At 48.0% G+C, this 26655-nt stretch overlaps 1 protein-coding gene across 1 annotated transcript in view; it reads right to left on the reverse strand.

Annotated features, from left to right (window-relative positions):
- Positions 1 to 2669: 2669 nt before the first annotated feature.
- POU2F3 (POU class 2 homeobox 3) overlaps positions 2670 to 26655 on the reverse strand; it is a 48036-nt gene continuing 24050 nt past the window's right edge. Inside the window, 10 exon segments of the mRNA XM_036397525.2 lie at positions 2670 to 2709; positions 3803 to 3935; positions 5066 to 5132; positions 6075 to 6236; positions 7820 to 7956; positions 9190 to 9331; positions 10399 to 10581; positions 10730 to 10812; positions 14121 to 14223; positions 15413 to 15517. Coding sequence (XP_036253418.2) covers positions 2670 to 2709; positions 3803 to 3935; positions 5066 to 5132; positions 6075 to 6236; positions 7820 to 7956; positions 9190 to 9331; positions 10399 to 10581; positions 10730 to 10812; positions 14121 to 14223; positions 15413 to 15517 — 1155 coding nt within the window.

Below are 26655 nucleotides of genomic sequence, written 5' to 3' on the forward strand. Positions count from 1 at the left end.
GAGACCTGGGAATGACAAGGAATCTCCCCATAGCTTGCACTCCCTCTCCTCACAGGTGGAAATCGGAGGAGGAAATAAATAAATGAGCAATAAAAAAAAAATTTAAATACCAACAAAAATTTGTTAATTTTCCAGTTCTCCCCAGCCTTGCTTGAAATTGGGAAGCGCTAAATGTTAATTTATGAGGTAGCCCAGGCACAGCTGCTCTCCTTGGAGAGGGGCAGGCACAGGGAGCACGGGGATGCTCCAGGCACATTCCCTGGGGAATATTCCCCAGCTTGCACTCCCCCCCTCTCCTCACAGGTGGAAATCAGAGGAGGAAAGAAAGAAATAAACAATAATAAAAAAAAATTAAATACCAACAAAAAATTTGTTAATTTTCCAGTTCTCCCCAGCCTTGCTTGAAGTTGGGAAGTGCTAAATGTTAATTTATGAGGCAGCCCAGGCACAGCAGCTCTCCTTGGATAGGGGCAGATGCTCCAGGCCCAGCTCAGGAGGTCACCGAGTTCCCCCAGGGAGCAATTGCTCCCTGCATTGTTCCCTGTGGCCGTGGGAGGTGACTCCTGCTCCTGGAAAGCTGGAATTTCCTGCTCTGCTGATCTGGAATCCCTCAGATGCTCCCCTGCGAGGCTGGAAGCGTTCCTGGGTGCCAGGGGAACGAGGCTCCTTCCCTTCCAGCTGGAGCTTTCTGTGGAGCAAACAAACTGCTGCTGTTTGTTTTCCCACTCGGGGCCAGTTTATCAATAAAGCCCAGGGATTTGTCGTTGTGTTTGTAAACTTTGGGGAGGAGATGAACCCTCAGGATGTTTTTGCTCAACGCCTGGCACAGCTTGGCCTTGATCTCAGCGGAAATATTCACGTGCAGGTGCTGTTATTCAGCTTTTAACACATTGGTGGTTTTCCTCCCAGTTTTTTGTTGTTTTTTTTTGGAACATTATTCCAAAATTCATGCAGGTGGGAGCAAACGACTTGGAGGAATTCCTGAGAACTAAATGCAATGGTTTGGAACAGAAGCCAAATTTGGATTTGAATGTATCTTCTCAAGGCTCTAAGAGCATGTGGATGTCCAGTAAATTGTAAATAGATTATTGGAAATTGCTGATTTAACTTTATTTTTAATCTCTTTTGGTCAAGGGGCTCACAAACCTCTGCAAGCCTGGACCAGGTCACTTGACTCTGAAGGCAAAATACAAATTACAGCTCAGCTGCCAGGAGTTAACTCAGGAATTCCTGGGTAAAACATGCAGGCTGAGGTTGTGAAGACAATCAGTGCTCAATGCTGAAAGAATTGCTGATAATCTATGAAATAATTTGAGATTTTCACAGTAGAAACAAGCTGGAAACTACAGCTGTGCTGAGGTCTGGGTTAATAAATGTCCTCGGTGATGGGTGGCAGGAGAATCAGCTGTGATGCTCATCATGCCCCAAATTCTGCTGTTTGGCACAAATTGAGCACTAGGAAAAGGAAATTGGATTTTCATCACCATTGCCTATCAGGGATCAAGTCCCTTCTCCAAGGTCATGCAGGAAATAAAATAAGACAGAGTGGCCCAAAGGTTCAGAGCAGTGTTTAAATTTGTCCTTATCTGCTAATCTTAAATATCCATATCAGCCAAAATGAAGTAAAAATACAGGAAAAATAAGAGTGGGATTGTAACCATAATTTTCCTGGTGATGGGCTGTGAAAATTGACTTTTCCTTTGGAATCTTATGGAATTCCCAAGCACTTGCACACACCAAACTCAAGCAATACTAAGTGAACATAAAAACAGAGAACAGAAAATAAATTCCTTCCAGCTTAAAGACCAGAGGGCACCTCACTAATAGCTTGTTATTATTTAGTATCAGATAAAACCCCAAAAAAGAGGAAAATAAATAAAAAAGAGAAGGTCAAGACTCATTTTCATCCCATTCATTTGTGTAAATCAAATCACAATTTCCCCCAAGGTTTCCAGCAATAACAAGGCCTGGACACAAGTTTTGCAAAAGACAATTTTTTTTTTGGTTGTTTGTTTTTTTTTTTTTTTTAAAGGAAAAAATAAGAAGGCTCTAAAATACTTAATTAAAAAAAAAAAAGGAAGAAATAAAACAAAAAAAGCACCTTTAGAAAGGGAGCAGGAGCAAAGCAAGTGGATGGGGAGCCTGGGGCAAACCAAGGCTCCCACCCAGCCACGGGGCTGCGGTGAAATGAACTCAAACCTCGGCTCAGTTTGGGGGCTGTGCGTGACAGGAACAGCAGGAGGGACCCTCCTTCCTTTTTGGGGACCTCTGGGACGGGCTGGGGACAGAGAAAAGACAGAGACCGAGAGAGAGAGAGAGAGAGGAGAGTCCTGCACAGGAGCCCTGCCCGGGAGGATGCGGAGCTGCAAGCGGAGGAGCCATGCGGGGACAGCTGCAGGGACAGCGCCACCGTGGGGGCTTGGCCAAGGGGACGGCGCCGCTGTGGGGGCTGTGGGCAGGGGGACAGTGTCACCGTGGGGGCTGTGGGCAGGGGGACAGTGTCACCGTGGGAGGGCTGGGCTGCAGTTTGAGTCCCTGCACGGCCCCGCTGCTGCTGGGCGTGCCTGGCGCAGCCGGCCGGGGAAGGCACGGGAAGGCCCCGAGCATCGCCGTGGGTGCTGCTGCACGGCCTGGAGGCAGAGCTGCTCTCGCCCTCGCTGCACGAGGCCTCAGTGGAGGTAGGTGGGCTGGTTCCATCGGTACCAGGAGCTGTTGGCAGCACGGAACAACAAAAAGTTTCACCTCGGAGCAAAAATCATCCGGATTTCCCTCTCAACCTCGTCACAGACGTATTTTATGAAAAATCCTTTTGCCAGGATCTTTTCTCCTGAGAAGCTGAGAAGCTTCAGCTTCTCCGTGTTTTGCTGCTTTGGAATGTGATTTGGAGAATTGTTTACCCAGCATGTGAAATTGTTTTTACTTGATGACCAATGACAGCCACCTGTGTCGAGGCTGTGAGCAGCCACAAGATTTTGTTGTCATTCCTTTCTATTCCTTGCTGGCCTTCTGATGAAATCCCTCCTTCTATTCTTTTAGTAAGTTCTAATAGATCAGTTTCTTTTAATATAATATATATCATAAAATAATCAATCAGCCTTCTGAAACATGGAGTCAAGATTCTCATCTCTTCCCTCATCCTGGGACCCTCAAACACCACCACACAACCTGACCTTGGTCAGCACCTCCTGCAGAAATCACATCCTGAGAATCCCAGGATATCCTCAGCTGGAAGGGACCCACCCTTTTTTCTTTTTTTTTTTAAACAAAAACCTTTCAAACCTTTGGTACATTATTTAAACCTGGCATTGCATTTTGCACAGAACCTATTTTTCTAACATGTTGGATCAAATTCTGAAGCCTGACGGCTTGGGTCAGACTCTGATAGCTTTCACAAGAAGCAGTTTTGGTTTTTTTACCTCTAAGAGCCACAAATTAATAGATTTTGAATGAAGACAGGAATGGGACACTTGCTGGCGTTTAAAATCTGGATTCAAATCCATATTTTACAGGTTGGGTCTAGCCCACAGTCCAACTCATTTGGCAACGCTTTCTCTTCTAATTGAGATATCTAGTTCAAATTCAAATACCTTGTTCAGATATCACCAGATCCAACTTCTGTCCCCCAACAATCCCACCCTGTCCCTGGGAGGTCACACGTGGAACTTCCCACGGGAACACTCCACACTGCTGGAATCCCTAAGGGTTTTCCTGTTCTTCCTGGAGATCCCAGGGTTTTCCCCGATGCCCTGGGTTGGTTTGGGTTTTTTTGGGGTTTTTTTTTTTGTGGGTTTTTCTGCCTTACCCTGAAGAGTTGAAGCCAGAGGAGTTCATGGCAGCTTTGGAGTTGCTCTGGGCTGTGCCGGGGCTGCTGGCATGGAGGGCACTGCCAGGGGACGAGGGCCTGCTGGAGTTCCCTGGGGAGCACGAGGATGTCACTGCGTGGGACAGAGCACGGTGAGCCTGGCATCCCCTCCTGCCCCAACATTCCCACCCCATCCCTGTGCCCACCCCGTGGCTCCTTCATTCCTGCCCTGGGGAAGGTTGGGGACCCCAGGAATGTCCTCGGTTCCTGTATCTGGGAATCTCAGGTCTCCAAGGAGAACTGACTGTGACCCACCCTTGATCTGGCTCCTCTGATTCCTTGCCTTGGGCAAGGTGAGGAACCCCAGAAATGTCCTCTTTTCCTATATCTGGGAATTTCTGCTTTCCAAGGAGATCTGACTCTAACCCACCCTTTTATCTGGCTCTAATTCCCTGCACTGGGGAACCCCAGGAATGTCCCCTGTTCCTATATCTGGGAATCTCAGCTCTCCAAGCAGATCTGACACAGACCCATCCTTTATCTGGCTCCTCTGATTCCCTGCTCTGCCCTGGGGAACATGGGGGGACCACAGGAATGTCCCCTGCTCCTGTATCTGGGAATTTCTGGTTTCCACAGAGATCTGATTCCAACCCATCCTTTATTCGGCTCTTCTGATTCCCTGCCCTGGGCGAGGTGGGGCACCCCAGGAATGTCCCCTGTTCCCTATCTGGGAATTTCAGCTCTCCAAGCAGATCTGACACTGACCCATCCTTTATCTGGCTCTGATTCCCTGCCCTGGAGAACATGGGGGATCCCCAGGAATGTCCCCTGCTCCCGTATCTGGGAATCTCAGCTCTCCAAGGACATCTCACTCTAACCCACCTTTTATCTGGTTCTTCTGATTCCCTGCCCTGGTGAATTCCCTGCCCAGGAATGTCCCCTGCTCCTCCTACCTGGGAATCTCAGCTCTCCAAGGATATCTGACTCTAACCCACCCTTTATTTGGCTCCAGTTGTGCCTGGCTCCCAAACCTGACCACCCCAGCCCAGGATTCTGTGGGAATGTTCTTCTGCCCAGTGTTTCCCATGTTTTTACCCCACCCCACAGCACAGCTGGGCTGTTCTCTCCCAGCTGTGTGGGGACCCTTTCCCTGGCCACAGCCAAGGCTCTGATGGAGATGACCCTGCAAAGGTGACCCAGAAATGCGGGAGTCAGGGATTAAAGGGCAAAGGAATGATGGAAGGGAGGTTCCCCAAGGCTCACCAGTCCCAGGCATGGTGCTGTGCACTGGATTGACGGAGAGGGGCCCCAAGGAGCCTGAGGTAGAGACCTGGGCAGGAACAGAGGCACTGAGAGGGGAGAAATCACATCCTGCACTCCTCTCACAGCCCCCTGGAGGGTGCTGGCCCCCAGGGACACACCACCCACAGCCGGGGCTCTCCTGGGCATTCCCAGTCCAAGATGCAATCACATCCCCCATTAATTTGGGAAAGATTTTTCTTCATCAATCTCAAGGGGAAAAGCTTTGGGATGGTATTAGGATGGTATTAGGATAATTTGACTAAATTATCCTAATCAATTCCTCCTAGGAAACTTTTCTTTCTAGTGTTTTCAATAAACAGAATTATCACTTAATTAATTGTTCTAACTTAGCTGATTGTTTTCAATGCATGGAATAATAAGAAATTATATATATATAATAAATTATATTATATATATATATATTTATATATATTTATTTTTATATATATATATAGGGATAGCATCATGATTTGACTAAATTAATTATCCTAGCGTTAAACTAATCAATTCCTCCTAGTAAACTTTTCTTTCCAGTGTTTTCAATAAACAGAATTATCACTTAATGAATATATTAATTTTTAAAAAATATTATAATATATATTACATTTAAATTATATTATATTTATATTTTAAATATAAATATTTTATATATTTATATATTATATATTTTATTATATATATTTATATAGATATGTACATATATAATGAAATATATATGTTAATAATAATAAGCACATATATAAATATATATAAATATATAAATATATATAAATAAATATATATAAAATATATATATAAATATATATACACATATACATACACACATATATATACACACATATATATACATATATATATACACATATATATACATATATATATGTATATATATATACACACATATATATAAATAAAAATAATAAATTCTGGGTGGGATTCCAGCCAGGTGGCTGCATCCCAGGCCCCTCACCAGTCTGGAGTTGTAGATGGGTGATTTGATGGGGGATGGCATGGGGCAGCTGATCCGCTTCTCCTTCTGGCGCCGGTTGCAGAACCAGACCCGAACCACTTCCTTCTCCATGGAGAGCTGCTCTGCTATCAAGGAGATCTCCTCTGAGCTGGGCTTGGGGTTCTGCTGAGAGAGGCAGCAGGTTAAAAAGCCCAAAAAACCCCAATAAATTTGCTCTGAACTGGGTTTGGGGGTCTGTTGAGAGAGGTAGCTGGTTAAAAAAGCCCCAAACAGCAGAAGGAGACCTCTGGGCTTGGGGTTCTGCTTAGAGAGGCAAAAGGTTTAAAAGCCCCAAAGAACACAAGGAAATCTCTGAACTGGGCTTGGGGTTCTGCTGAGAGAGACAGCAGGTTAAAAAAGCCCCAAAGAACACAATGAAATCTCCTCTGAACTGAGACCACTGGACTTGGGGTTCTGCTGAGAGAAGCAGGAGGTTAAAAAGCCCCAAAAAGCACAAGGAAATCTCTGAATTGGGATCTCTGGGCTTGGGCTTTGCTGAGACAGGCAGGAGGGTAAAAAGCCCCAAAGAGCATCAGAGGCTGCTGGGAGGACAAGGGTGGGGTTGGCTGTGAGCTGGGAGGGGACAAAAGCTCCGTCTGAGTCCGAGGGTAAATATTTGGGTGAGAGATTATGTTCTGTGAAGCACAAAGTGCCTCTGGTTCCACATCAGCCCTCCCAGAGTCAGGGGGGAGATGAGTCACAGCTCCTGCCCCTGGTACAAATCTCTTCCCTCTTTGACCTTAACAGCACCAAAAATCAGAGCTGGACTCACCTAAACCTGGTGGCCCTGCCACCATGCAGGGGACAGGAGCTCAGAAAAGTCACTGCCTCCCTCTCCCTTTTCTCATTAAGAAAGGGAAATAACAGAGCCCACCCTGCCCTCTGAGTAATTTACTGTCATTCCTTTTGTCTCTGTGGGGTTTGCTCAGAGCTGAAGCTCAGAAATGTCAAAGCTACCTGGCACAGAGGTAGATAATATAATCTGCCAAGGTAATATTCCCATTGCAGAAATTGCCTTCTACCACCTAGAAATGAGCTGCTAAAATGATCTGATGCTGACTGAGCAAGTTTTGACATGAGGGAGAAACCAAGGAAAAACAAGCTCAGGAACAGTTTTGATTTGAGAAATTTCCAAGTTTAGTCCTGTTGATTAAAGTTCTCTGATGCCTGTAGTGATTTTTCTTGAAATTCTTGGAGCTTAAAAAGTAGAAGGGTTCAACTTTTGAATGGGTTCAGGAAAAATATTTGGAGCAACAAGTTCTGGGGTCTCAGAAGAGCGGCTCAATGGGGCACTGTGGCCACAGAGCTCCTGTGACACTTCTGCAACTCACAAAGAAAAGAGTTGGGTGCAGAGATATAAATATATATATATATATATATATATATATATATCAGCTTTGGCCCAGTGGGTGATAATGGGGAAATGTGGTGCTAAAATTATAATTCCCTTAGAATGACATTCAACAAGGAAATAATTGGGAATTTCTTTGGGTTTAACACTTTACCTGTTAACTCCTTCAAGAATTTTTAACCTACTCTCAAATAATAGGGAATTCCTTTGGGTTTAACACTTTTCCTGTTGCTTCTTCAAGCATTTTCTAACCTGCTATCAAAAAATACTCCCCAAAAAACCTCTTTTCTTGAGAGGACTCAGGGCCACAGGCTTGCAAGTGCCAGGCTGAGGGAGAGAAGGATTTTCCCCTCACATCTTGGAATCTCTTCTCCAGCGTGGAGCGGATGTTGGTCTCAATGCTGGTCCTCTTCTTCCTTTTCCGTCCAAACATCTCATTCACTGAGGGGTAGGAATTGGGGGTGCTCATGGAGGAATCCAAAGGAGCAGATTCTGGGGCAAGAGGGAGGGGAAAATGAGATCTCCAAGAAGATGATGAGTTATTTTCATTCCCAGATACTTCCTGTGAAAGTATCTGGTGCCTTCTAAAACAGATTAATTAAATTAATTTAAAGGTGCCTTCTAAAACAGATTAATTAAATTAATTTAAAGGTGCCTTCTAAAATAGATTAATTGTTCCTGCATTGTGGATCCTCCCTCTGATGATGATTAAAATTGCTCCAAATCCATCAACGAGCTTGCCCAAATCAAAGAAGAAAAATGTTTTAACTCACACACCATTTTTCCTTTGTGAACCTGATCCCCAGCCTGCTCTGACAGGGACCAGGACTGTTCCAATAATTTCATTTCCCACAGAAAAGGATGTGACCAAAGCATTTGGCTCGGGGTGGCTGAGATGTGACCAATGGCTCAGACATCCTGGAGGGTTGGGTGAAGCACGAGGCTGACGTGAGGTCAGCACAGGACACCACCCCAAACCCTGGGAATTCCCCTCTCAGTGAAATCCTTCCTTTCCAGCTGCTCCTCCTGGGCTGATCCCTCAGCAGCTGCTCCCCTTCTTCTCCAGCTCCCACAGCGAGGGGCTGAAGGGGTTTGGGGTTCCTGGATGGATCCTCTCCTGCTGCTGGTGATGCCTAAGGTTTCAGATTTTATATTTTTCAGATTTTCAGGTTTTGGCTTTTCTATTTTTCAGGTTCTGTGCTGCTTTAGTGTGTGGGTCTGGGTTCACATCAGGGGATGCTGAGCTCTGGGCACAGAGCAGGGAGACAAAATTCCTGCTCCAGCTGGGCACCAAGGACAAATGATCCAAATCTCAGCCCAAGAGCACAAACCCCGTGGGCTGGAGAGAGAAAAACAAGGATGGGACTGCATGGGCTGGAGCTGGAATGGGACAATGAACTGCAAGATGCAAATGGAGCAGAACTGATCCAAGGGAGAGACCCCGGGAGCGCTCGTGCATTTTGGGACCATTTTGGCTCATCTTGGGTTCATTTGGGACCATTTTGGGTTCATTTTGGGTTCATTTGGGACCATTTTGGGTTCATTTTGTGACCATTTTGGTTCATCTTGGGTGCAGCCCTGGCTGGGCTCTTGTGCTGCCCAAGGTGGATCCATTGAGGAGATCCTTTTAATAAATCCCTGCTTTATTCTTTAGCTCTGCCCAGCCTCTCTTCTAGCTCAGCCTTCCCAAGGCATGAGTGGCATTTCTGCCTCACTGTCACCCACCTGCATCACTGAGCCACTTCTCCAGCAGAGGTTTGAGCTTGCACATGTTCTTGAAGCTCAGGTTGAGAGCCTCGAAGCGGGAGATCGTGGTCTGGCTGAAGTCATTCCCGTAGAGCTTCCCCATGGCCAGGCCAACGTCCCCCTGCCAGGGACACCCAAACCCCACAGTGAGCACAGGGAAACCCCTCCCAGCTGCCCCAGCCCCAGCAGAATCACAGAGGCACAGAATTAACCAGCCTGGAGAGGACCTCTCAAGCTGCACCAAGGGAAATACAGGCTGGATATCAGGAAAAAGTTTTTTACAGCAGGGGTGATAAAGTTCTGGAATGTTCTGACCAGGGAGGTGGTGGAGTCCCCATCCCTGGGTGTGTTTAACAAAGCCTGGATGTGGCACTGGGTGCCAGGGTTTAATTGAGGTGCCGAGGCTGGGTTGGACTCGATGGTCTCATCCATCCTGGTCATTCTGTGACTCTGTGACCTTTGAGATCACCCAGTCCAACCTATGACCTAACACCTCCTCATCAAATAAACCATGGCACTGATGCCACATCCAGTGACTCCACCACCTCCTTGGGCGGATGAGTCCAGAGCCCAATCGTTCTTTCAGTGAAGGGTTTGTTCCTCTTGTAGCCCAAACTTCCCCTCAGGCTGCTCCCAGGATAGCTTCAGCCTTGTTTCCATGTCCTGCCCGCCAGGGAAAGGGGATTTATTCCCCCCAGGAATCTGCCCCCACCCCTGAATGTTGGAAAAGGTGCAGACATCAAGGTTATGGTGGTGAGGTGCTAGGAAAGGTTTTTCTCTTCGTGAATTTGGAAGGGAATGCTGCAAAACAACCCAAATTTACCTAACCCAGCCTTTCCTTCAGCCACAGATGTCACCCTGGTTTTTTAAGATTTTCTAAGCCTTCTGATGTTGACATTCTTGTAGTGAACTTTCTCACACACTTTCTGTGAATAACCCATTGCTTTGCATTCTTTTATGGAGGAGGAGAAATTTGATGGGCTGTTGGTTTGTGCAGTGTCATTGGAGAGGTGGCACTGTCACCCTCCAATCCACTGTCACTTTTAGAAGACTATAAATGTTAAAACCAGAAAATGAACTTCCCTTTGCCCTCACCTTGAGAGCAGCGGTGTGTGCTTGTGTTTTTTCCTGCCCGATAGTGACACCCAGCTCTGCCCCAAATTCCCCCCATCCCCTCCCCTCTCTCACCTGTGTGAACCCCAGCTTGATCCTCCTTTGTTTGAAAGTCTTTGCAAACTTTTCCAGCTCCTCCAGGTCGCTGGGCTCCTCGGAAGCCCCTGCTGGGGTCAGGTGCTTCGCCACTTGCAGGTGCTGGGGGACGTCCAGGTGGGGCTCAACCGAGGAGCCAGGCAGGCCAGAGCGACCCACAGCCTGTCCAAAACACCCCAAAAAAGATGCTCAGAGGCACAAAAAATAGAAAACCAAACCATTTCCTGGGCTATCTGCCCTCCCTGAGGCAGCAGGGGGAGTTTGGCACGCCCTCAGGTGTGTTCTTACACACGCTCAGGTGCGTTCTTACCTGCGAGGCCAGGCTGGGTCCGGGCTGGGAGAGGAGGAGGCTGCCCTGCTGCTGAGGGAAGGAGAGGAGGTTTGGCTGCAAAGCTGAGGAGATAAAAAAGAGACACTTCTGGTCAGTGAACACCCCCAGGAAAGCTCAGAGGGGGAAGACCCATTTGTTATTTCTTGCCCAAAATGTAAGAATTTCAGGCCCTTAGGAACGTGTCTGGCTCTGAGTGGATTATGAGAAATAAAAGGTTCTTCCCGTGGCTTTTTAGCCTGCAAGGGATCATTACACTAATGGTAGAAGTGAAATATCTCATTTGCTGATCCCTGCGTGTCACTCATCACACTCAGGCATTTTAGAGACCTCTAATCTCGATTTTAGGTGCCAAGCAGCAGAGAATTTTCTACATCCTTCCTGGGGATTTCTCTCAGTTCTTAATTATTGTAGCTCTTAGAAAAATGGACGTCTTATTTCCAATATAAGCCCTTATGACTCCAACTTTCAACCACTTGATCTTGCTAAAAAAACCCTGATCCTGCAGCTAATCTCATGAGCCCTCCCACTCTGCTCTCAATTCTACATTTCATTTTCAAATGTCATTTGGAAGCCTTCTGACCCCTTCTTTCCTACCCTACTGTATTTCAAATAAATTGAATTTCTTTCAGAACGTCGGAGCTGACACGAAATGATGAAAGGAAGAAAGAAGGGAAATCCATAAACCCAACAAAAACTGGGATTTATGGAGAGGGTGTAATTGTTTCGTTGACAAACTGCCAAGTACAAGCCTATATCTCTTAGAGGGAATGTCCTACAGGATTAGGTTGTGTAGTTCCCTAGAAATTTAGTTGGTTTCAAGTCCATTGTGAGTGAAACCTATAGAATTTAGTGAGGATTTATAACCTTGCTCAGAGCAGTCAATATATTTAATTGATTATAACTGACAATTACAGGGAGATCCGTAGAAATTTATGGACTTCTGCTAATAAAAAGGCAAACAGATAATCTCCAAAATCAATCACTGCCCCCTCTCTCTGCCTTTTCTTATTTAACTTAGATCTGATGTGCAAAATCCCCTTTATTTACTTAGGCTGGGGTTGGAATAAGCTTTCCCTAACGCTGGAACAACTTCAAATTTCAAATCCAGGCTGGTAATGAGGTGCACATTTTTAGCAGAGCAGGTAATTAATCACTGCAATGGCTTTGCCTTGGGACATGGCAGATGCTCTGTCATTTGGAGTCTTTAAAATCATGATTGAACACCTCAGCTCCAGCTCTGAGGGAAATGAAGGGCTGGATTCAGGAATCACCGGTCTGACAGCTGAGATGAAGATTTCAGCAGCAATATTCAGGCTGACAGGATTCCCAAAATCTCTGTGGCTGCTCATCCCCACCTTTACAGGCTCTCCCACCCCTGACTCGGGTGTTTGGGTTTTACTGGGAGTGAGGAATAAGAGCTGGGAATTTATCTGACAGCTTCAAAACACAAACAAACTAAAATCCACATCCCTGTTGGAAAGGTTCATCCCCCTGCCAAGCCCTTTTGGCAGCAAAATCCATTTATGGACCCACAGTCCAAAATCAGGAGACAGAGCATTCCCTGAAGGCCCCAGGGAAAATTCTGGAATATTTTCTGCCTTTCTTCAGGAGGAAGAAAACTCCACTTGAACCAAATTTCCTCTCCATTTTCACTCCCCACTGGCTGTGCATGCATGTGGCAAAAGGATCATTAAACCCTGGCAATCAGCCATGCAAATGGAAATGTCCTGCACAAAAATCCAGCTCCTGGCCAGAATATCCAGCCCTGGTCAAGCCTGGAACTAGAAGGGGGTGACAAGCAAACATAGCTGCCAAAAAAAGTCACTGAACAGATAAATTCCAGTCTCTCAAAGGCAGCAAGTTCTGCTTTGTGCTAAAAGATGTTTATTATTCATGAATAAAAGCAAGGCAGCAAGGAATAGATCGTCCTGACCGTATTTCAAACTAACAAATTCAAAATTATTTGTAAATATACATCAAGTATCTTTATCCATCACTCAGTGTCATTTGGCAGAGAGGAGAATTTATATCTTGTCAGGAAGAAATAAATTCCCCACTTGCTTTTGGAGTGTGTGAGCCAGAGGGTTCAAGCTGCAGAGATTTATTGTTATAATCCTGAATTTTAGTTCATGTGGAGGGAGCTCCATGCTGGGATAAATCAAAGCACAAGCCAAGGATCCAAATCCCCTTGGATCTGCCAGGTTATGAATTAAAGCCTAAAACATCCCCGGGGTGGGAGAAATGCTGTAAGAACATTGGGGGAAAAACCAGAATTACAGGGAGTTCATCAAGCATGGGGCGAGTCCTCAGCACTTTCCTGGAGCTGATTTTGGGAGCAGGGAGACCTTTCCAAACATCCAAACCTCTCCCTCTCATCCCAGAGCTGCTCCTGGCTCTGCTGGACCTGTTCTGCTCCTTCCCTGCAATTCCCCTCCCTCCAAACCATCGGCCCGAGCCCTGATGAGCTTTCTGCGATTAATGAGGAGCGGGAGGGAGCAGCTCCTTCTCTGTGCTGCGGGAATTCCAGGCTGGGATCGCTGCCTGGCCCCAAGGTGGCACTCGAGGAGCGCACAAGGCGCCAGCAGCATCTCCGGCATGGATTTGGGATCATCCCCGGCAGCATCACCCGGGGAAAACCCGGCATCCCCCAGAAAGGGAGGTTTTCAAGTATTTATCCATCTCTGTCGCCTTGTATTTTATATTTGGCGATTCATATTTTCATATCTATTTGTAACCTGCAGTTCTTTAGTGTGGAACTCTAAACTCCATGTACAGTGGGAGCTGCTGCTTCCCTGTTCTGGGCAGACACAACAATTCCTCTCCAGGATTTCAGCTTCTCTATTTTCCATCTACTTGAAAGAGATATTATATTTAATACTAATGCTGCTACTACTACTACCAATAACAATAAATTATATTTAATAATAGTATATCATTATGTTTTCCATCCATTTGTAACCTGCAGTTCTTTAGTGTAGAACTCTGAACTCCACACACAGTGGGAGCTGCTGCTTCCCCATTTGGGGCAGACACAACAATTCCTCTCCAGGCCTGGCAATCAAGGACACCTCACTGCCTCAGGGCCCAGAGATGGGAACAAAAGGGACTTGGGGGCAGCAAACTTGGGGTCAACGACTTCATCAGCTGAAGCTGGAATTGGAAAATTCACCCCCAAAATGCAAATGGACCAAACTCATAAAAGTGTGAAACCTGTGACCCATTGTCCATTTTTGGGTGGGTTTTGTCTGCCCTAAATGTACCTGAAGGCCCTTCAATAAACAGAACTGCTTTTTATTATTTTAATTCTGCCTGGCCTCTGTTTTTAGGTAAGCCCAAAAAAGAAATCATTTCAACTTTTTTTTTGTCTTACCTTGTTGTCCTGCCTGAGACTGGGACAGGAGGAACTGGGGGACTGACTGCATGTGCCCAGGAAGCAACACCAGCTGCTGCAGGGTGTGGAGAGAGCTCATGTCCTGCAGAAAAAAAAAAGCAATGGGAACAATAAAACTCAAGGATTTGTGCTCCTCATGCAGCACCTCCTCACAAATCCACGCTGAATTTCTGTATTTTGAGGGGCTGGAAGGGTGTAGGACCAAAAGTCTCAAGTGTAAGAGAAGATTCTGTGTGTACAGAGACCTCCATGTGGAGAATTGTCTGTTTTTCCCTGGAAAAGTTAACTCTTGGTGACATTTTTGAGCTGGAGATTCAAAGGTTTCAGGTGCAGGAGAAGAATTCTCGCTTAATTTGGGGAATTTGGGGGCTGGAGGGCTGTAGGTCCAAAAGTTTCAAGTATAGGAGAAGAATTTGGTGCAGACAGAGACATCCATGTGGAGAATTGTCTGCTTTTCCCTGGAAAAGTTAACTCTTGATAAAGACATTTTTGAGGCAATCAAACTCTGGTTGTTAGAACAATGAAACCTCTCAGATTGCAGTTTCTTCAGACAAAGCATTTCCAGAGCTTTCTCTTCAGATAAAGCATTTCCACTGCCTAAAAATCACTCAGCAAATTGCAGCAGGCTGTCCCAGCTCACCAACTCTGCATCCCACTGGACTGTTCTGAAGACTGGGGGGAATTGAAGAATCTCTAAATTGTACCATGGATCTGAACACCCCGTGAAAGGAGGAGGGAAAGGATTCCTGAGCACCCCTGTGGCCGCCTGGCCTCCAACTCCCACCAGAATTTAACAAGAATTAAGTGCTGAACTCCACATTTTTTACCTCAGGAAAAAAAAAATTCCCTGGAGGAATTAATTTCTCCCCTGGTGTGAATCAATTTGAGGCAACAACAGGCTGAGATTAGGAGTTAATCTGGTCTAGAACCCTATCTCCAACAATGGCATTAACCAGACACTCATGAATGAGGAAGAGCAGGGCAAACATTATCAGACACTTCCCCACGGTGCTGTCTCAGCCTCCAATTATTTCCCAGTCCAAGGGATTTCCTGACCATGGGGTGGTTTCAAACCCTCAGAGGAAATCTCACCCCAGCACGTGTCCAGCCCAACTTTGAACCCACAAGGAAAAGCCAAGGAGGAGGAAGATGAAGATGAGGATTCACTTTTCCAGCTCAGTGCTCCTCACCCCTTCTGGCCACATTAATTTGGGGAGAGGGGTCAGGAGCAGCCCCTTTCCCTGGGATTTCAGGGCAGCCAGGTCACTCACCCCTGCAATTTGGCTCCCTGGCATCATGGATGATCCCTGCACGAGGTGCCCCGACCGAGGGGGGATGGCAGACTGCAAGGAGTCACTGAGGTCCTCGGTTTTAATCTGCAAAAAGAGCAAAGGAATCATGGAATTGGGGAGCAGGGATGAGCAGAGGGCAGCTGGGATCCACGAGGCTGGAGGAGGCTCCTCTCAGGGATTTTTGTGCTGTTTCCATCACTGAAAATCAGGGTTATTCCACGCTGCTTCTCCCCACTCTATCCCATGGATGGTTTTCCTGCTCTGCCAAGCACTTTGCTCAATTAAAACACTTCAGGAAAACAACCAATTTCAAGCAGCTTTTCAAAGTTTAAAGCCTTTTGTGGAGTTTTAGTGAAGACAAGAAGCAATTCTCCTTTCCAGATCACAACTCAAGCCCCGATAGGAGAGCTAGACATGGAAAACCTCTCGTTTTTCTCAGCATGAAACAGAGAATGGTACAAGGGGATGGGAAGGGATGGGTCATGGAGGAAAAGACCTCAAAAATAATCTCCTAGAATTGATAATGCAGCACTACAGGCACCAAATTAATTTGTTCAATTTCTACCAAAAAGCAAAAAGAAATTGCAAGGAAAATCTCCTTCCTCAGTTACAAGCTGTGGAAAAATAACTGGAAAACTTTACAAGTGTCCAGTGGTCTTTTTGAGCTACTTTATGTTCTTGCAAAGTTCTTGTCCACAAGAAAATAATGATTTTTAAATCAACATTCTTAGAAAAAAATGCACCCAAGGACCAGAACTGAATCCTTGTTTCTGGTTTATTCAACAACCTCCACGCTCATTTCTAACTTTGCTAATACATTTAAAAAAAAATAATTTATTAAGAAATAATAATAATAAAAATGTGTTCCAATTGTAGTAACAAAAGTCTTTTGGTAGTGCTGACTGGGACAGGAGGGAGGGGAGGATTTCGGAAGTTTTCAGGTAAATTCCTGAAAGGTGAGTGAGGAGTGTCCATGCACAGGGGACAGGTAAACGATACAGAACTCCCCTGCAGGAAAAGATTGACCCAAACCTTTTCTCAACACTGAACAAGGATTAGTCCTCATCACAGCAAGAAGAGCCTCTAATTCCCAAAAACTGGAAAAACCAGGAGGACTCTACCGAGGACACAGCTTGAAACTCCTGAAGAGTCACCCTGACTCCAAGGAGCGAACATCCCCAAGTGTTCCCACCAGATCCCTTCCAAACCATCCCCCAAAGGTGAATGGGGTCTTTGCCCCACTGGTGGGGCCTTGAGGCCCTACAACCTCCTGCCAGCAGAGGGGGACAAGAAATCCAGCTCCACAAACCCCATCCTGAGTGAATATTTTGGGGTTTGAAGGAGCTTTTCGGCCCGTTTGAGCAAAGCAAAGAAACACACGGAATAATTCCGGTTGGAAGAGACCTCTACAACCATCGAGTGCAAGCTTTGATGGACCTCCACGAGAGGGGAAAAGGAGGAAAACGGGATCACAAGAAGCTCAACAGCTCCAGAAAAGGGAGCTGCAATGTTCCCCCCTCTGCATTTTGGAAGGTGCTGCTCGGAGGGAAGGTGATTACAACACCCCCTTTCATTACAGCTCGAGCTCTGGACACCGCCGAAACTCGTTTTGCAATACTCCCGGCTCCTTGCAGCAAGAGGTAGACATGCTATGAATTCCAGCTCTTTCCTACCTTTCAGGTTGGCATGATCATCCCTCTAAGCCTGGCAGGGCAAAAAACAAACAAAAAAAAAAATCAGGTGTAAAGATCTTCTCGATCGCTATCGGCAGCGATAAGTCACTGAACGTCAGGCAAAAAGGCTCAGGAGGACACCCCGTTACCCCTGAGCCATCCAGTCACTGCAGGCACGTGGTTCTTTGCATTAAAAAGAATCCATTGGAGGCAAATAAGAAAAAAAAAAAAAATTTGTAAAAAAAGTTGTTAAAAAAAAAATTTAAAAATTAACGTTTGTCTGCTTCATCCAAGGCTGAGCAGTCCCAAGGAATCGAAGTTTTTGGCGTCTCAGAGAGCCGGGCTGCGGATCCTGCCTGAGCTGTGATCCCGCTGGCAGTGGGGTGTTGAGGAGGCACGAGCCATTTCCAAACTGAAATCAATTTTTGCAGCTGCCAAGCGGGACGAGCTGGCGGCGCTCCAGGCACAAAGGGGTGTGTAGCCGCATCCCGGCATGGCTGGATGTGAGAACGGGAGGTGGGTTTGGCAGAGCACCGGCTCCCGACTCAAAAACAACAACAACATCTCCCACTGCTCCTTCCCCCGGCCCTGGAATTCTCCCTCCTGCGCAGTGGGCGGGAACCTGGCCTTCGTTCTTGACAAATCCTTCTCCCCCTTGCACCTATTTCCATTGGGTTTAGGCTCGAATTTACCTCACCCTCCTCTTCCTCTTCCCTCTCTGCAGCTGGCTAATTGTTCATTAGGAGGTCGGGATCTATCCAAAACTTTGGGGATGGTTTATGCAAATCCCACTCTTTTGGTTTCTTCCCCTGGCTAAACCGGCAATATTGCCAAGTGTACATTAAAAAAAAAAAAAACCCCAACCCCAAAAAAACCCCAAAAAACCACACACATTGTGGGCGAGGCCACTCAATATCATGAGACTCCCTTAAAATAATGTAAATTTCGAATTAATAAAACAAGGGGAGGAATTGCCTCCTCCTTTCCCAGTGCATCTGCCTCCTCAGATTTGCAGAAAATGCCTGCAAATATGGGAAGAGTTTTCCTTGAGGGACCAAAAAAAAAAAAAAAAAAACCACCAAGGTTGAAAGGATGAAATCCTCAGAGAATCACCTCGTGGGGGTATTTGATGGGAGCTCTGCAAGCAAGACACAGTGGTTTGGGTAAAAGCAGGAGCAGATCCCCCTGGGATTGCTCAGGATCTTGGTTTTATAGGATGATCATGGATGGGGAAAGGTGAACGAGAAGTCATGGGGAGACTTTGTTCCCACTGAATTTTACTCAGAAAAAATAACAGTATTTAAGGAAAGCAACCTGGTCTAGGGGAAGCTTCGTTGCCCATGCCAATGAATCTTCCAACCTGAACCATCCCATGGAAAAAACGAGCAGGGCAAAGAGCAGGACCTGCAAATGCCCACGGCTGGGGTGAGGCGTGGGGGCTCTTGGCTGTGAATCTCCAGCACCTTCCTCCCTTTGTGGCCCGAGGCGAGGCCCAGGGCAGGGCTGGGAGCAGGTAACGGCAGCTGGAGGCACGAGAGCTCCTCTGGGCCAGGGCAGGAATCACACTTGCAAATCTCAAGTGGATGTTTGGATGTTTTCACAGCCTCGAAACAGGGTCAGCCCCCGAGCAAGCCGAGCGAAAAACACAGGAAGGGTGACTGGCTGCAAAAGAGAGAGTCCCTTCCGAAGTTGGCTTGAACAGCTGCAAGGATGGATGGTTTCTTACCTATCTCCGGCCTAAACACAAAAACAAAAAGCAAAACAAACTAAGAAACACATTGAGGGTGATGGAAAATGATCAAAGCTCCGGAGCCCGCTTGCGTAATTGATTTGTGGAAGGTGTTTCATAAACATTTCATAAGAAGGAGAATTATGAAGAAAACATCTCCCAACCTGCCTGCAATTACTGCACAAACTCTTCCTTACCAGTAGGAAGAAGGGGAGAGGAAAAAAAAAAAAAAGAGAAAGGTACATCTGTTTTGTAACTGATCTGTGAACTTCTGGCAAACGCTCGGCTCGTGAAAACATCCTGCAGACATCTTGGAGAGCTCTGGAAAACTGGGAAATTGGGAAGATTCTGCTGAGCACCTCTGCTTGAATTCCCCTCAGATTCCATGGGCAGGTGGTTGGATCCCACTGGCTGGGCTGGAGCCCTCCATGGGGAATCCCAGTTTAGGGATAACTTCAATGTCTTCCCCACCTATCAGAGCCCAAAATCCTCATTTGGATGAGCTCCCGGTGTGACACACACAGTGCTCCATCATCCTCCTCACTCAGCCACCAATTCAGAGCCTCCAATCCTCTCCCAAATCCAGGTCTGGATCTCTCCTATCCAAGCCCTGTCAGCCCTCTCCAGCCCCAGTTATCAGGCAGGAACCACGTTAGTGGGAGATGCAGACACCCCCATTTGTTGTGAAGCTCCTATTTAGCCAGTGACCTCTTTGCAACACATTTATCTGCCTCCACATCTGCCTTATCTCACAGTCAGAGCCGAGTTTAGGAGTTTGACTCACTCCCAGCCCTGCAGAGCAGAGGGGAGAGGAGGCTCAGGCGCACACAGAGGGTCTGGAGCACCCCGAGAAGGAACAGCTCTGAGTCACCCCAAAACGCTTTGAGTCACCCCAAAGTGCTCTTCAGCACAGCAGGGCTGCCTCGAGCTGCCCCAAAACCCTTTGCCTGAGGCTCAGGGAGGAGGATTTAAGCTGGAAACAGGAATTAAGTTGGATCTAAGGCTCCTGCAGCTCCCTGATCCTTCCCACCTTGGGATGGCGTAAGCGCTCCGCCTTGAATTACCTGCACACGTGGGCCCCATAAAATAAAAAACACACTAATAATAAATTATGGCAATAATAATAATAGTAATAATGGGGTTGCAATTACTATTTCCACATGTACTATCCTGCACATACAGCAGGGCTTAACAGCCACCTGGAAAGAAGGCAGAAAACCTTTATGTCAGTGCCACGATATTCACCCTGCAACGTTTATGTCCCACTGAAAGCTGGGGATTTTTGGAAGCCGTCAGCATGACAGAGAGAAATTCAGCGTGGGATCAACTCCCAAACAGGCTCTGTCCTAAAGCTCAGCCATGGCAAATTCAAATGCAATCCCAAACCTCAGCACACCTGCATCGCCCTCCACGGGGCCTTTGAGTTTATTAATTGAGGTGTGATCTGATAGGGTTTATCCTCAGCTTCAGCTTGGGATGGAAATGGTCGTGCTGGAGTCAAAGTAGGGGTGGGAAGGCAAAACTTTAGGGGCAACCAAGCTGCACACTCGACAGGAGAAAACAAACACAACCACACGCAGCTCTTGTGGGCTCTCTGAGACAGCTCTTCCCTGGAATTTTTGCTTCCAAACAAACAGGGAAGAGAGAGAAGTCCCCCCCTTGCTGTGCTGAACCTCAAATGATCACCTGTGGCACAGGGAGAGGAGAACCACAGCAGAGGTGGGAAGAGCACCTGCCCTGCCTGGCCACGCTCAGGGTGACACCTGCTCAGGTGGGAGGGAGGGTCCTGCCCCACAGCCTGGGGGACTCAGAGCCTCTGGATGCTCTCAGGGGCACACAACTGCTGGAAAGATACTGAAAAACCAACTTCCAGCACCTTCCCTCTCAGCAGGGATACCCAGGCACGTGGTACCTTCCCTGTGGGCACCCCAAACTGGGAGCATTTAACAGGAGATGCCGATTTCTTGGTCACAGTGGCCACAACCTCCACTCAAAGCATGGGAAATGGGATCTGCCCATGGATGCAGCCTGTCCAGATCCCTCTGCAGAGCCTTCCTGCCCTCCAGCAGATGAACACTCCCACCCAGCTTGGTGTCATCTCCCAGCTGACTGGGGGTGCACTTGATCATGTCCCCAGGTCACCGATAAAGACACTGACAAGAACTGTCCCCAGTGCTGAGCTCTGGGGGACTCCACTTGTGACTGGATGCCAGGAGGGCATAACTATTCACCATCACTCCATGGTCCACCCATAACTCCATTGCATGTGATGCAATAACACATTTAAAACTCGGCCTAAAATTTTGGGAATCCGTTTGTTTTGTGCCATTATTTAAAAATAACTTGTGTGATCCGATTTCCGAAAAAGCAAGTGTTCAATCGCTGTAAAATCGAAAAATGTTCGAGGCACCTTAATTTGAATATTTCATGATGAAGCATCCTTTCCCACCATCAAGGCTGGGATTTCTGCCCTGTCTCCCTGCCAGGACTCCCCCAGCCCTCCCGTGGGTTGCAGCACTGCTCCCTGCACCTCTCTCTCTCTCTCCACATTTCACTTGCCCAACTCCCAAACCTCTCCAGAACTCCACCTCTGCCTACACCTCCGTGCTTATCTGCTCTGCTCCCACCCTGGGCTGCATCCCTGCCCCTTTCCTTATCACCCTGATTTCACACACTCCACTCCATGGCTTCTCCCCTGCCCTCCTGCAAGCTCACACAGGTCCCCTGGAGCCCGAGCACGTTCCTGCTCCACTCCAAATTTGCCTGATTGGGATTTTCTGGGCTGAGAATTTGCCCTGCATGAAAAATATCCTTTTTTTTATTATTATTATTATTTTTCCCATCCATGGGGAGGAATCTCTGCCTTCTGGCAGTGACAAATGCAAACACCTGGCTATCCCTGAGTCAGTCACCCATGGGGACAGTGCCCACCCTGCCCTTGGGTGGGGACACACGGCCCAGCACATTTTAGGAGGAATTAGCTTAGAATCAGGCTGGGGCTGGCTCCATCCCAGCTCCACTGGCCTCTCCTGCTGGTCCCTGGCACTTTTGGCACTGGGAGCTGGGACAGGAGAAGAGCAGGAGAAGATTGCAATGACCACACCAAAAAGTGCAATTAAAAGAGAAAGGGAGAGCGAGGAAGATGGGAGAGCGAGGAAGATGGGAGAGCGAGGAAGATGGGAGAGCGAGGAAGATGGGAGAGCGAGGAAGATGGGAGAGCATCACACAGCGTTTCATTTTGGGTGGAGGGATGAAGTCCAAGGGTTGGGAGAGCTCAGAGCCAGCTCTCTGCTCCCAACCAATGGGAATTCCATGGGCTGGGGAAGCAGCCAGGAAGGTCCCTGCTGGATAAACCCACTGATCCCACAGGGAGAACCTCTGGGGAGGGAGAAAATGCTGGATAAACCCATTGATCCAACAGGAGCACCTCTGTGGAGGGAGAAAATGCTGGATAAACCCATTGATCCAACAAGAGCACTTATGGGGAGGGAGAAAAAGCTGGATAAACCCATTGATCTCACAGGAGCATCTCTGGGGAGGGAGAAAATGCCAGATAAGCCCTTCTTCTCCTTCTGGGGAGGAGAAAATATTGGATAAACCCATTGATCCCACAGGGAGCACCTGTGGGGAGGGAGAAAATGCCCTTGGATGTCCAAAATTAGAGACCTTGCTGGGAACACATCACCTTCCTCTTGCTGTGCTGGTGCAGGACGGGTACAGAGCCCCACCCTGGCTGGGTGGTGCAGGTCTGGGGGGAATTCTTGGAGCTCAGCAGATGAAAGGGCTCCAAGGACTCCGAGTCCTTCTCCTCATTAGCGGTGACTCCCTGGGAGTCACATCCAGCACAGCAGCTCGTGCCACCCAACCCTCAAAAAAGGTGCTGGGCCACCTGGGTTGTGGCAGCCCTGCCTTTGGGCTGAGTTTCTGCTGTGGAAAACGAGTTTTGTGACCCTTCAGAGAGATCCATGAGGCTGGGGCTTGTCCCTGGTGAGCACAGAAAGCGTTTGCTGAAGGGTGGGCAGGGGATTTGCACAAAGATCTCTGTCTCTCCCTCTCAAGCAGATCTGGAGCAGCTGACCCAGGTGTTTTGCCGAGCAAACAGGTGTAGGAATCATGCTGTAAATGAAGTTTGCCCTTCGAAATCAGGAGAGCAGGCGTTTGGGAAAGGACTGCAGCTGGATGTTAAGGAACAGATAAAATGCAGCCAGCTCTGGGATGTTGTCAACAAATTAATTCAGTGGTTTCAGTCCATCTCCTGAGAAAAACAATTTAAAAGGCCAAATTCTCACTCCTAATTGCACCCCCTTTCCCTCACAATTCCCCTGGCCTGTTTGGGAGTTCATTCCCAGCAAACTCAGAACAAACCCAGCCTGAAGAAGGGGTTCCTCTGCATATCTGTCCTAAGCAAAGCAGGGCCAGATTTAGGCACAGAGGACTTTCCCTGGAGCCAGGGCTTTCTCTGATGCTCTCCCAAAGGGCTGCATCTCAATGAGGAACCTGCACACAAACAAATTTATGCAATCAGCCTGTCCCTAGGACAGAGCAGGGAGACTTCAAAAGGGAAAGGCCAGGGCAGAGCTGAGCTTAGATCCAGTGTCAGGCCCTGATTTCCAGCCAGGGGAGGCTCAAGAGATGAAAAGCAGATGCAAGAACTCAGGCTGATGCCCTGGGGCAACGGGGAGAAGAGAGAGTGAAATCTGAATTGATCCCCAGAGGGGAGAAGGAAGCAGGATGTGAACCTCCCCTTGAGAGGAGGGCAAAGCAGGACTGGGATGGAAATGTGGAGGGCAGACTGAAACCTGAGCTACCCAAGCAGGAACAGCAATGACATCCAGGGAGCACATGAGAGCAGGGGGAGGTGGGAACAGGGAGCAGAATGAGAAACGATGAGAGAGATCCCCGGGGGGGAGGGAAGCCCTGGTGCAGTGAAATTAAATGTGCAGGGAGTTTTGCATCCCAGATATTAATAACAAACTACCCAGCGAGCTGGGCCCTTCTGTGCACCTTCAAAAGGATGGAGGGGAGGAAGAACTTGTCTGTGGTTGAGCACAAGACGATGAATCAGAGGATGGGAGTCCAGAACCCAGCTCTGAGCAAGGCCCTGGGTTTCAATCCAGCCCAACGTCCAGGGGCAAGTGGCCCACGAAGCATCCCCTGACCCCAGCTGCAGTCACAGAGCTCAGCAGCCCTGGGAAAAGCCAGGCTGTGTCTGCAGGACACCTCCCCACCGTGCAGAGGCACCGAGGGATGCTGAGCCCATTAGCAAAGAGCCCTCAGACGTGTGGGTGGAAGGTACCAAACGAGGTCAGGGCGCTCATTAATGGCACTGAAAAGGGATTTTCACATCTCAGGTGCAGCTTGCCCACTTTGAATCTCTCACATCTGTGTCTACAGGACAGCAGCTGTGGAGCTCGCCCTGCTGCCTCAAAGCAGCTGCTGGAAATCCCACACAAACCCCCAAAATTAAAGTTTCTTTGGGCAAGGACTGTCAGATGTGAAGAGAAGAGGGAGAGAAGTTAGACAAGGAGGTCTTGGGGGGGGGGAGCCCCTTCAGCCCCTCCTGAGAGAGCAGGGCAGTAACACACAGGATGCTTGACCTGGTTTTAGAAAGGAGGAATTTTCAACAGACCCAGCTGCAAAGGCTTTCTAGGAAGCCTGTTGGAAATCCATATCCTCACTCCATCCCCTGGCTGGAGTGAACCAAAGGCAGCAAAGAGCAGGAATAAAGAACCAGCAGTGAAACTGAAGCTGAGCCCTGCTCAGGCACCTCAGAGCCTGTCTGTCTGTCCTAAACTTTGTCAAATCTCCCAGCCAGATCAGCTTCAGATTGATGTGATTGATGATAATGACAGGTTTGATAAACAAATGACAGCCTGTCCTGCAAGGTCAGCCTTTTGCTGGCATGAAGAGTGCCTGGCACATTTGGGTAGGGAGCAGGGGCAGATCCTGCCCAGCTCTGCTCACACAAAAACCTGTGAGCTTCATTTCAAGGGGGACAAAAACCTGTGAGCTTCATTTCAAGGGGCACAAGAACCTGTCAGCATCATTTCAAGGGGGACAACAACCTGTCAGCATCATTTCAAGGGGGACAACAACCTGTGAGCTTCATTTCAAGGGGGACAACAACCTGTCAGCTTCATTTCAAGGGGGACATTTCCCCTCCCAGCTCTGGAGAGCAGGGAGTGTGCAAACCCAGGGCACTGGGAACATTTCTGTGTCTGTTCTGGGGTGCCCTGGCCCCCAGGGCAGCACTGACTTCGACCCTCACTCATGGAGAAAGTTTCCTAAAGACTTCAAGATAGACTGGAACCCACAAAAGTATGAAATTTAGAGATTGTAGAGAGAAATATAGATTATAGAGAGTAGTGTAGGTGTATAACTTGGTGAGAAATTGAGGTTTTGGGATTTTTAGGACGTTGTGGATGGAAGCAAGGTGGAGGGCACAGGGTTTGTCCTGGGTTTGTTCTTCATGGGTTTGGGTGGCATTTTGTAATTGGGCAGAAAAGTCTGCATTGCAGCTCTGTGGGATCAGTTATTGGGTTAAAATGGAAAATAATCCAGGTGTCAGTTCTTAATTGGATGTTTTAGTCTTAAAAGACCTTGGAACAAGAGATTGTTGGCCATTTTGTGCCTTGCTGCAGAACTCACAGTAGTGAGACTGTTTTGCTGATAAGAAATAATAAATAAACACCTGAGTCTGAACATGAACCACTGCCTCAAGTGCCTTCAATCCAGACCCAGAGAAACCCACAGCTGGAACCTCCACAAGGGAGGACTTGCAGAGGAGCTCTCATTCCCTCCCTGGAAGGAGGAGAGCTGATGCTGCCTTCCTCCCTGGACCAACAAGGTGCTGCCATCACCTCCCTGCTGGAAAGTGCATTGTCCTGCATTGTCCTCATTCCCTGCACAGAATGCAGCTGTGCATTGCCCCCTGCAGCTGTGCATTCTCCTCATTCCCTGCACCGAATGCAGCTGTGCATTCTCCTCCTGCAGCTGTGCATTCTCCTCATTCCCTGCACCGAATGCAGCTGTGCATTGCCCTCCTGCAGCTGCGCATTCTCCTCATTCCCTGCACAGAATGCAGCTGTGCATTGCCCTCCTGCAGCTGCGCATTCTCCTCATTCCCTGCACAGAATGCAGCTGTGCATTGCCCTCCTGCAGCTGCACATTCTCCTCATTCCCTGCACAGAATGCAGCTGTGCATTCCCCTCCTGCAGCTGTGCATTCTCCTCATTCCCTGCACAGAATGCAGCTGTGCATTGCCCTCCTGCAGCTGTGCATTCTCCTCATTCCCTGCACAGCATGCAGCTGTGCATTGCCCTCCTGCAGCTGCGCATTGGATGCACAGCTCCCTGGGCTGGGCTCAGCCCTCACACCACTCGCACAAGCCCTGGCACCTCCCAAAACCATCAGCCCTCCATCCCTGTGTGCTCTCCAGCGTTATCCCAGGGCTCTGCTCCAGACACCTGGCTCCGCAGAGCAGCTACAAAAACAAACAATCCTGAATTTCCTACAGGGGAATGAAACCCCAGCAGAGCTGGGAGACCGCAGCACCTGGGCAGGATCGGCTCCCATTGCAGCACTCCCAGCCCCGGTCCTGCTCCCATTTTGAGGCAAACTTTGCCATTTTCACTCAGATCTGTCCCTGGCCACCATCCCAGCCCATCAGGAGGCAGATGATGTCCCTGCGCAGGCTGCCAGCAGCGAAGGTGAAAGTTTATTGCTGTGCCTTTGCATTTCCCCGGCCATAAACAGGAAACAAGCAGCATTAGACTCACTAAATAAAAAAAAGCCAAACCAGATAGGCAAGGCTGAAGATG

Source organism: Molothrus ater, chromosome 22 (assembly GCF_012460135.2).
Source record: "Molothrus ater isolate BHLD 08-10-18 breed brown headed cowbird chromosome 22, BPBGC_Mater_1.1, whole genome shotgun sequence".
NCBI lineage: Eukaryota > Metazoa > Chordata > Aves > Passeriformes > Icteridae > Molothrus > Molothrus ater.